The sequence below is a fragment of the Eulemur rufifrons genome, chromosome 30 (genome assembly GCF_041146395.1).
Source record: "Eulemur rufifrons isolate Redbay chromosome 30, OSU_ERuf_1, whole genome shotgun sequence".
NCBI lineage: Eukaryota > Metazoa > Chordata > Mammalia > Primates > Lemuridae > Eulemur > Eulemur rufifrons.
Window position 1 is genome coordinate 23210367 of NC_091012.1, and position 10744 is coordinate 23221110.

Sequence of the window (10744 nt, forward strand, 5' to 3'; positions counted from 1 at the left end):
CCAGCCCCGCCTTCACTGTCAGACTGAGACACTTCCAGAATTTAGCTTCAGAAATTTGAGGGGTGAGGACTCACATCCTCAGGGTGTGGGGGCACAGGCCCCGCCAGGGGTCAAGGGGAGGACACAGAGGGAGGATAATGCAGACCTTATAATCCAGAACAGAAGGGGACCTTGGCACTGGGAGGCCCTGGGCAGGGTGGCCAGATGTGGTGCGTCTTTGCTTCCGTCTTTGGAGTGACAAGGAGGGGATGGCCTTGGTCTGAGGAGCAGGGCCTGAGTTCAGCAGAGGGAGGAGTCCCAGGGTCCTGAGCAAGGACTCGGCAGTCCCCCATCTCATACATGGGAAACCTGCCCTTGTTCTCTGACCTGAGAGTCTAAGTGAGGACCCTGAGGGAGGATTGAGGGCACCCCCAGCCCAGAACAAAAACAGTCTCACAGTGATCTCATATCTGGATCACTGGTCTCAGGGAGGTGAAGGCCTTCATCTGAGGGGACACTACTCACCCAACACACAAGACTCAGCCCTTCCCTGCCCGTCCTGTCAGCCTAGGAAAGACACAGGGAACAGTGTGTCTCCCCTTACTCCCTCTTCTGGTGTATCTTGGAGGCAGCGTTGGTTTAAGGAGGTGGCTTCAGGTCAACAGAGGGAGGGTCCCAGGCTCTTCCAGACATCAAGTTGAGGACTGAGCAGCCTCCTCCTGCAGGACACGTGGACCCCACCAAATCTGGCTGCCTCTTCCTGTCCTCTTTCCAAAGCCCTGGGCAGTTGTGTCCAGCTGTGGGGTCCACTCACTGCCTTCTGCTCCATATCAGGGATGTGAGCTCTTGTTCTGAGAGTTTCCCAGCCCAGCAGAGGGGTGGGGTCTAGGACCCTCCAGGCAAAAGGTGAGGGGCATGAGTGAGCACAGAGGAGACCATCCACCCCAGAATGGTGGGGACCTCACAGAGCCTGGCCCACCCTCCTGACAGCACTGGCGGTACCAGGGCTGTGCGTGTATCTGTAGCCTGAGGGCCCCTCACTTTCCCTTACAGGGGCTCCAGGAACCCACGGTGAGACCTTGGTCTGAGGCAGTGTCCTCAGGTCACAGAGCAGAGGAGGCCCAGGCCGTGCCAGGAGTCAAGGTGAGGTATACACTCTGAATGTGTGCCAAGGGCCCTGCCCTTCCCAGCACACAGGGGACCCAATAGTGCTCGGCCCCACCCACCCACTATCAGCCCTGGAGCCTCGTGTTCTGCAGGCCACTTCTCCTGAGGACCCATCTCACTTCCTCGTTCGGGTGCTTAGAGGACAGGCCAACCAGGAGGACAGGAGCCCTAGGAGGAGAAGGCCTGTAGGACAAGCCTTTCTTAGAGCCCCAGGGTGTGGTTTTCACTGAGGCCACTGACACACTCCCTTTCTCCCCAGGCCTGTGAACTCCTACCCACACTCCTGCCTGCTGCTCTGACTAAAGCCATCATGGCTCCACCTTCAAAGCGTCGGCGCTACATGCTTGAAGAAGGTCTTTGGTCCCGAAGTGAGACACAAGGCCTCGTGGGTGCACAGGATCCCTCAGCTGTGGAGGAGGATACTTCCTCATCCTCCTCCACCTGCTCCTCCTCTTTTCCGTCATCTTTCACCTCCTACTCTTCCTCTCCCTCCTCCTGCTATCCTCTAATGTCGAGCACCCCAGAGGACATTTCTGATATTGCTGGGGAACCAAGTCCTTCCCAGAGTCCTCAGGCAGTCTGCTCCTCCCCCACTCCCATCACCTCCACCCCATTAAGCCAATTTGATGAGGGCTCCAGCAACCAACAAAAGGAGAGTCCAAGCACCTCACAGGCCCTGGAAAACACTGAGTCCTTGTCCCGAAACGAGATAGATGAAAAGGTAGCTGATTTGATGCAGTTCCTTCTTTTCAAGTATGGAATGAAGGAACTTATCACAAAGGCAGAAATGCTAACCATTGTCCTCAAAAATGACAAGGACCACTTCCCTCTGATCTTTAGTGAAGCCTCAGAGTGCATGCAGCTGGTTTTTGGCATTGAAGTGAAGGAAGTGGACCCCACTGGCCACTCCTTCATCCTTGTCACAAACCTGGGCCTCACCTATGATGGGATGCTCAATGATGCTGAGAGCCTGCCCAAGACTGGCATGCTGATATTTGTCCTGAGCATAATCTTCATGGAGGGCAACCGCGCCCTGGAAGCGGTCATCTGGGAAACACTAAATGTGTTAGGGCTGCAGGCTGGGAGGGAGCACTTCATTTATGGGGAGCCCCAGAAGCTCCTCAACCATGATTGGGTCCAGGAAGGGTACCTGGAGTACCGGAGGGTGCCCAACAGTGATCCTGCATGTTATGAGTTCTTGTGGGGTCCGAGGGCCCATGCTGAAATCAGCAAGATGAGTCTCTTAAAGTTTTTGGCCAAGATCAATGGGAGTGATCCTAGATCCTTCCCACTGTGGTATGAGGAGGCTTTGAGAGATGAGGAAGAGAGAGCCTGGACCAGAATTTCCCCCATAGATGATACTACTGCCATGGCCAGTGCAAGTTTTAGTGCCACCAGCAGCTTCTCCTACCCTAAGTAAAGTCAGGCAGATTCTTCACTGGGTTTTAAGAGGGAAGTCAAATACCACATGATCTCACTCATATGTAGAACCTAACAAAAAAAAAAAGTTGCTATCATAGAAGTAGAGAAGAGAACAGTGGTTACCAGAGACTGGGGAAGGAAGAGGGTAGTCAATGGGTAAAAATTACGATGAGATAGGAAGAATAAGTTCAGGTATTCTATAGCATAGTAGGTTGACTATAGTTAACTGTAAGGCATTGTATAATATAAAAGTGTTTTTTATTTCCTTATCATATTAGTACATTGTTTCTGTAAAATTAAAAAATATATACCTGGATCTTGTTAGCTTATTCAAGTCAAAATTAAATTGTAATAAACAAAACCTTTGTTCACTGGTGAATTCCTTCCCCAAACATTCACTGAGTATCTGCTCTTTGGAAGACTGTGTTAATACAGGAGATACTACTGTAAGTTTGACTCACCCCCATCTATCTACCATCTACCATCTACCATAGGATAGTAGAGTCTAGGAGCTGCAGTCACTTAATTGAGGTGGTGAGATGTCCTCTAAATCCTAGAGGAAAAGGAAGAGGGTGAGGGTGTGGGACTCCAGGAGAGAGCAGTCCTGCATGAATACCCTGAGCCAGGGTGGTTTGGGGCTTTGGGAAACTGCAGTTCCTTCTGTGGGAGTTAGTTGTAATGAAGCTGGGTGGTGGCAGGACCAGACTCTCAGGCCATGTGACTCGTGACTTAGGGCTGAGAGCAAAGCCTGGAATGGAGAACTGCCCTGAGCAGTTCCTTCTGGATGGTGAGCAAAGCAGAGAGGAATCTCCAGCTGGGACAGATGTGGAAGGTGTCCTGTACTCATGTCCCACTGCGATTGAGCATCATGCAAGAACCAAGTGATTGATACCCATCCTCTGCAAAGATTTCCTAAGAAATAAGGATTTCCTGAGAAATAAGCCTATGAATTGATGCCCAGAAGTCAGTTGACTCCATTAGAAAAGTAGTTCAATTAGTTTACCTTTAGTGTAATTTGGACAACTCTAATCAAGGACTAGATATTTGATGGGGGTGAAATGAATGAAAACAGTGGCTTGGATGGAGGGAAGGAGTTGGCCCTTGACTCAAATTCCAGGCTCTTTGAGCTGTATCCAGCTGTGAAAGAGTCCTACACACTCAAATTTGAAAATATATCCTGTAAGAGGGAAAATTTACTGAGTTTTATTTACGAAGCAACATTTTTGACTGATTTGGGATTCCATGTCCCATTGAGCTGCATATTCTTTTTGGGAGGGGGTACCAAATTTCTTTATTTGAAGCAATGGTACAAATGAAAGAACTTAAGTGGATGTTTGGGTACAACTTATATAAAAGGTAAAAGAAACCCCGACATGAATGTACTGTCTTGGTAACCAGGGAAGTTACTCCATAGCTATAGGGGGAAGTTAGCCTAAGGCTTAGCTCTTATTATCACTGTCTCCCAGGGTGTTCTTGTCAAAGAGATATTCTCCCACATTTGGGGGCTCCCATCTTGGGCAGGTTGGCTACATGGCCACCCAATTCTTTGATGGGTTTCACTTGCTCATTCAGGTAATGCATCTCAATGAAATCACACAAGTGGGGGTCACTTTTGCCAGTGGCTAGTTTGTGCAGTTCCAGTAGTGACTGATTCTTGCTTTTTCCCAAGTGTAGTGCACACTTCATCCATTCAGCCCACTTTCCCAGTCATCACAGCGTGGTTTCTTGATATCCTGAAGGAAGATACGGCCACATCTGTTGATTCTGCAGCCTCATCAGTTTCTCAGCATGTTCCCTCTCCTCAGGAGGTTGGTGAAGGAAGTATTTGGCACACTTCTTCAAAGCCACATCATCACAGTCAAAGAAATAAGACATGGGCAGGTAGACATGGGAGGCGTAGAGCTGACGGTGGCAGCCTCTGAATCCTGGTGGTAGCTCCCGTGCACCTGCAAGGGGTTGGCGGTTCTCATGGCGGTGGCTACAGAGAGGCAGCAGCGGCTGCATGGTGCTGGAGTGTTGGCTGGGGCCTTGGGGTGATCAGAAGGCACAATGAGGAGATGGCTGAGGGCTGGCTCTGAGTGGCTGGCCGGTTTGGGGACCAGTGCTAAGTTCCATGCAAGCACTGTCAAAACAGGAAACTGCATCAATTTTCGGTGAAAAACATTTTGAGCTGCATATTCTGAGATGTACGGGATAAAAACAACAACAAAAATTCCAGAGTAGAGGGTGTTAGGGCCTGGGGTCACAATAATACTAGAAATTACTTCCAATCATTACAGATCTATCATATGCCAGACACTGTGCCAGGCGCTTTACATACACAGTGCACATTGCAACAGTCCTACTGAATAGGGCTTATGAAATCGGTGTCACAGGTAAAGAACCCCATGTTCACAGGGCTTGGTCAGGTCCCAGGATCACAGGGCTAGTAAGTGACAGGGCTGGGACTAGATACCTGGCCTGAATCCTCCCGAGCCTACATTGTTCCCACTCCTCCCAGCCGGAGGCCGACCTCCTGGCTCCACTCCATTTCTCCTTACAGCACTGCATCACAGCTCTCAGATGACACAAAAAAGACCCCTGAGGCCAAGGTACTAAAGGCAGGCCTAAAGAAAGTGACAATGAGAATCAAATACCCTCGGGGGTTGCCTGTGGACTTAATTAACGTAGGAGCCTCCTGTCTCAATTCCCAAGATTCCTTGAGAGCTGACCCTACCCAGGAGTTGACATTTCTGTCTAGTTCCAACACTTTTCCACATCACAGCACCCTTCCCTTGGTTGTCTTCAGTGTGTTCTTCTGTCCAAATCTGGAGCCTGATCTGCTGCCAAGCTTTTCACTGCTGTATCCTCTGGGGGTTATGCCCTCTTCCAAGCAGAACAGCCCAGAATCAACTGCTCACCCCACGATATAGAGCATGCCTACTCCCTGCAGAAGTACTCTGGCTGTCCTGTCCTAGCCCTGGAAATCCTTCTTACAGCAACAGACCTTTCTGCATAAAAGTTGACTTTGGACAATGATGTTGAGACATTTGGTCATTAACCCAGGTATCTTCAACAAACTGTTTTCCAAGTGAGCTGGTGAGTAGAGACTAATTTGACCCATAATCTACTAGTTCTTCAGATATAATCCTAAAGGTAGATGGTGGGTTTTTGAAACCATCTTGTATTTGCAGTAAGATTGTACTGGGATGTCTCATTTGAAACTTGCTCAGGAACACATACACAGATGAATGAGCTTACCTAGGTGGTCAAAAACCAAAACCTCCCTCATAGGTATTCATAGTAGATAAGGAAAGACCATGGAAATCACTGTGCAGGAAGCACCTAAAGAGGATGAATTCCTAAAATCTCTGGAGCCCTCTAGGACGTGAAAAATCATTTCTTGGTTGACATGCTCACTGTAATTAAAAAAGGAAAAAATAGTCATCCTTTTACTGTTTCTTGCCTGGGTACCTGTCCCAGAGGGAAATTCTAAATTTCAGTGTGCCTAAGAGCACCTGTATTAGTGTTCAGCTATGTGGAGAGTCGCAGAGACTGTTAAGATTTTTAACATGCATTGGAAGGAAAGATAAATTCTAAGCCTGAGAGTATAGACAATATTGCAAAGAGTACTGCAGAAAAGTGCTATTTCATGAAGAAGGCAAACCCTTCCTGCCTGAGATTTACAGGATCCTTGGAAAATTACATATGATAGTGTAATTGAAAGCACCTGTCACATAGTAGGCACTTGAAAAAGTTGGAGAATTGAAGGCAAATTTAGCCTTCTCAGAAACTCCTTCAATAAATGAAGATGACTGTTATCATAATAAATTATATTAATTGCTTATTGTTGAACATGTACTATTATGTTATTAAGTATGTAATGTCCAATTTCCTTAAGTACTAAGTTAGACAGTTGATATCTCTGACATTTCACTTTGAAACTTCTTGTTTTATTTTTATCGTGAAGGTACATCCTCAGTCTTTCAAACGCATGTTTTGGCTTGTGATTATCTTTCAAATTTTTTTAAGAGCAATTTTTTGAAACCGTCAATAAGTCAAAAATTTGTGTTATTTTTGAGTATGAGTTCCGTTGTAGAAACAATGCAGTGCAGACAGTTTGAAATATCAATTAAGTGTTTGGGAAAGATGTAGCTAATGAACACACACAGTACATCGGGGGTTTGAGAAGTTGTGTTCTGGTGATTTTAATCTTGAAAATGAGCCACGTGAGTGATCTGAGACCAAGGTGGATAATGATGAGCTGAAAGCTGTAGTGGAAGTGAATCCATCTCAACCTAGGCATGAATTAGCAGCAAGATTTGATGTTATTATTCCAACAGTATTGGACCATTTAAAACAAATGGGCAAGGTAAAGAAACTGGATAGATGGGTTCCACATGAATTAAACAAGTGTCATAAGAGAAATCGTCTCAAAGCTTGCCTTTCTGTCACGACATAAAGGTGAACCATTTCTACACCATATCGTCACGTGTGATGAAAAATGGATTATTTTGACAATCAAAAGCATTCGGCACAATGGTTGGATAAAGATGAAGTGCCGAAGCACAGTCCAAAATCGAATATTCATCAGAAAAAGCTAATGGTGTCTGTTTGGTGGTCCAGTGCTGGTATTATTCACTACAGCTTCATGAAACCTGGTCAATTGATTACAAGGGATGTCTACTGCAACCAATTGGATGAAATTATGAGGATACTTGTAATTAAGCAGCTAAGATTGGCCAATAGAGACAGGCCAATCCTCTTGCAGACAACAATCGACCACCTGTTGCACAAACAAAGCTGCTCAAACTACAGAGGCTGGACTTGGAAACTCTTTGTCATCCACCATATTCACCAGACCTTGCACCAACTGACTTACCTCTTCTTCCAGGCTTTGGACCACTTCTTGCAAGGAAAAATATCGAATTCTCAACAAGCTGTGGAAAACACCTTTCACAATTTCATCACCACTAGCTCTCCAGGCTTCCTCCTGCTGGCATAAACAAGCTACCATTAAGATGGCAAAACTGTGTAGATAGTTTAGGCGCATACTTTGATTAATTGTATTGATTCTTGTTTGAGATATAATAAACTACACTTTTGATTCGAAATTGAATATTTCATATCTTACACATAACAGTATATAAGAGAAATTACAGAGGCTCATCTGTATCTTGTCTTCCTCTTTTTTTGTGAGCACCCAGAAGGACTACATTGCCAGTCCACTTGTAGTTACAAAGGGTGATGTGACTACCCTTTTTCATTGAAATATGAGCAAAAGCATTGTTTGTCACATCCAGCCATTTGAGAGCCAGTATGCCATTTCCATGCTTTTTCCCTCCATTCAACAGTAAGCATGGACGTTCCATGTTGAGATGGCAGAACTACAATATTGAAGCATCCTGTATCCTTGAGTCACCTGAGAGATGAGAAATCCTGCCAACTCACATCAGAATCTGTGAGCTCAAAAAATATACTTTTATTATGTTCAGCCATTCAAATTTCAATTTTTGTCTGTTGCATCAGCTTGCAGTTACTTTGATTAATATACAGGTACTGTATTTGTTGTTAGGTATATTTACGTATCTCAGTTACAAAGGTAAGAGTGCATACACTCTTATTGAAAACGTGTAAATACATACTTCCTCCCCTTAAAAAGTTCCTCCAAAATTTACCCTCTACTCAAAGGTAACCACATTTCACATATTGAGGAAGTTATTTGGTTAAAGTGGAAAAATTGTGAATATTGTAAATTTTTATAAAAATTGTCAAAATTGTATTCAGAAAGTGCTATACCAATTTGTATTCACAAAAATTAATGTAGGTGAGTAGCCTTCATTCTCAGAAGCATTTTATTTCATTATTCCTTTAAATTTTGGTCAAAATTATGGGGGAAAGTATTGTCTTATTGTTATTTTAATTTGTGTCTCCCCATTTTCTAATTAGGCTAAACAGAATATTAACTTAATTCCTCAACCACATAAAGCTGGATTCAGGCAGTGATGTCCTGTGTTACAAGATGCCTCTGGGCATGATTTAAAAATCTGAAATGCCAACATACCTTTTCCTTTAGAGAAGGAAAGATTTGGTCAGAGTTTCCAGGAGCCAGGAAAGGAGAGCAGACAGGACACCTCAGCGAGTGAGGGGTTTTTGGGCGATCCCGAGGACAGCAGTGGCCAGAGTCCAGGAGAGAGACCACGGGCAAAGCCACAGCCACAGAGCCCCAGGCAGGCTGGCACTCAGAGCTCTGCCTCCAGAGCTCAGCCCAGCGGGGGAAGGACCAGAGGGAGGGAAGGGGCAGGGAGGAGGGAGGAAAAGACAAGGCCCATGAATGGGCTTGAGAAATTGGGGGCCCATCGTTCATCCCTAGCTGGAAGCTGCAGTGTGTTCTGAGTGGCCAGGCATGTTGGGTGGATGCAGGCACCCCAGCCCCCTTAGGAGCCCCCAGCTCTGTCGGAAGGAGTGTAGCTGGCACCCTGCATCACTCTGGGTGAGTCCCCTCAAGTCCCTTGACCCCTCTAGTGGTCCAGTGCACCCTGGCCAGGGTCCCAGGCTGGGAGCTGTCTCGACGCCTGTGGGGGCTGGGGTTTCATCCCCTGTGTACCCTGGGCCCCCTCAAACTCCACTGTGCGGGTGGGTGGGTTGGTGATCGATACCGACAGGTGAGACAGGCCTGGAAGAGCACTGGGTGAGGGAAGGCAGCAGTGCAGCTGCTTGGAGGAGAAACTGGAGGAAGGATGCCCTGGGGTTAATCACCCCAGACTCTGCCATGAGGGGCTGGCTGTGGATGTGCTGTGACAAAGGAGGTGGCACCCTTCCTTGTCACACTGACGGGGAAGTGTGGGGCCCAGTGCAGGAAGCATCAGGCCCCATCCTGTTGGCAGCATCCACACCTCCAAGACAGCGATTAGGCCTGTGGAGAAGACGCCCACGATGACACTCTCAGGGACAGTCCAGGGGAATTCTGAAGTCAGATGAGCAGTTGTGGCACGTGCCTTCCATGAAGGCAGAAGGCCCAGGCGGGGGGCAGGCTCCACACTTTGAATCGGCCAGTGGGACCCTCTGGTATTTTGATCCATTCATTCATTGATCCAGCAAACAGTTATTGAACATATATTGAGGAAAAACACCAAGTAAACAAAACAAAAGAAGGGACCAGTTACCTAATTCAGTCTGATGCGGGGAGGATGATGAGGTGGAGACACATGTGAGAGTTTTAGGAAGTCAGGGTCTGTGAAATGATGGGGAGAATCTTTAATGATCTGACTTTTGGGGCTGCTGACTAGGTGGAAGCCGCTCCTCCTAGCTGAAGGTGAGGGAGAAGGAGGAAGAGTTGGTTATTTGATTTAGGGATAGAGTTGAGGAAAGGCATGGATGATGAGATCCATGTGGACCAGTAGATGGCCAGGTTCTATCACCTATCCTAGTGGAGCTGTACAGTGGGCAGCAAGAAACATGACTATCAGGAGAAGGGCCTTGGCTAGACATTAGGTTTGTCTGTATCAGTAGAAATCATTTGAGGCCGTAGGTTTAGGTAAAATCAAATGAGTGTTGTATAGATCCTGGCCTACATGCTACATGATGCCATTCCATCTCTTGTAAACAGATTTATTTGGTAAATAGAATTACATGAAGCTTAATAAAGGGAGGAAAATTAGGAAAGTCTTTAAAGGGAAGAAGAACTCTTCTAGAAATCCAAACAGATAATGTTTCATATATATGTATAATATGTATATATGTGTGCATATATACATACACGTACATATATTTGTGTATATGTACATACATAAATACACAAGTATATATACAAATATATGTATATAGTTACATATATACATATTTATATGTATATTTACATGTGTACATATTTAATGTATATACAAATATATAATATAAATTTGTACATATATATTTGTGATGGCTCATAGTATATATACAATTATATATAATGCATTTTTAATTTCACATGTGGCATATCAGGTTACTTTTAATACTCTTAGCACCTGTTGTCCAAGACTAAGTGTACAACACTACCAATACCCAGACATAGTGTGATGTTTTAGGCAGCTGGTAGCTCTACACTACTAAATAAAGATTCTCATGAGAAACAGAGCAAGGGGCAAAAGGCAAGCTTGGGTCCAAGTACCTGGGAGTCAGGACTTGATGATGCATCCTGTTTCTAACTGGTGGACAG

The 10744-nt window shown here is 45.8% G+C and overlaps 1 protein-coding gene and 1 pseudogene across 1 annotated transcript; one reads left to right on the forward strand and one right to left on the reverse strand.

Annotated features, from left to right (window-relative positions):
• The first annotated feature begins 1456 nt into the window (after positions 1-1456).
• Positions 1457-2566, forward strand: MAGEA10 (MAGE family member A10). Its single transcript, XM_069464171.1, has one exon. It carries the CDS (start codon positions 1457-1459, stop codon positions 2564-2566), a length of 1110 nt encoding a protein of 369 aa, XP_069320272.1.
• Positions 2567-4007: 1441 nt separating this feature from the next.
• On the reverse strand, positions 4008-4538 carry LOC138378449 (ferritin heavy chain pseudogene; annotated as a pseudogene).
• Positions 4539-10744: the final 6206 nt, after the last annotated feature.

Coding starts and splice junctions, on each gene's coding strand:
- MAGEA10 (XM_069464171.1), top strand. CDS start 1,457: ATGGCTCCACCTTCAAAGCGTCGGCGCTACATGCTTGAAGAAGGTCTT.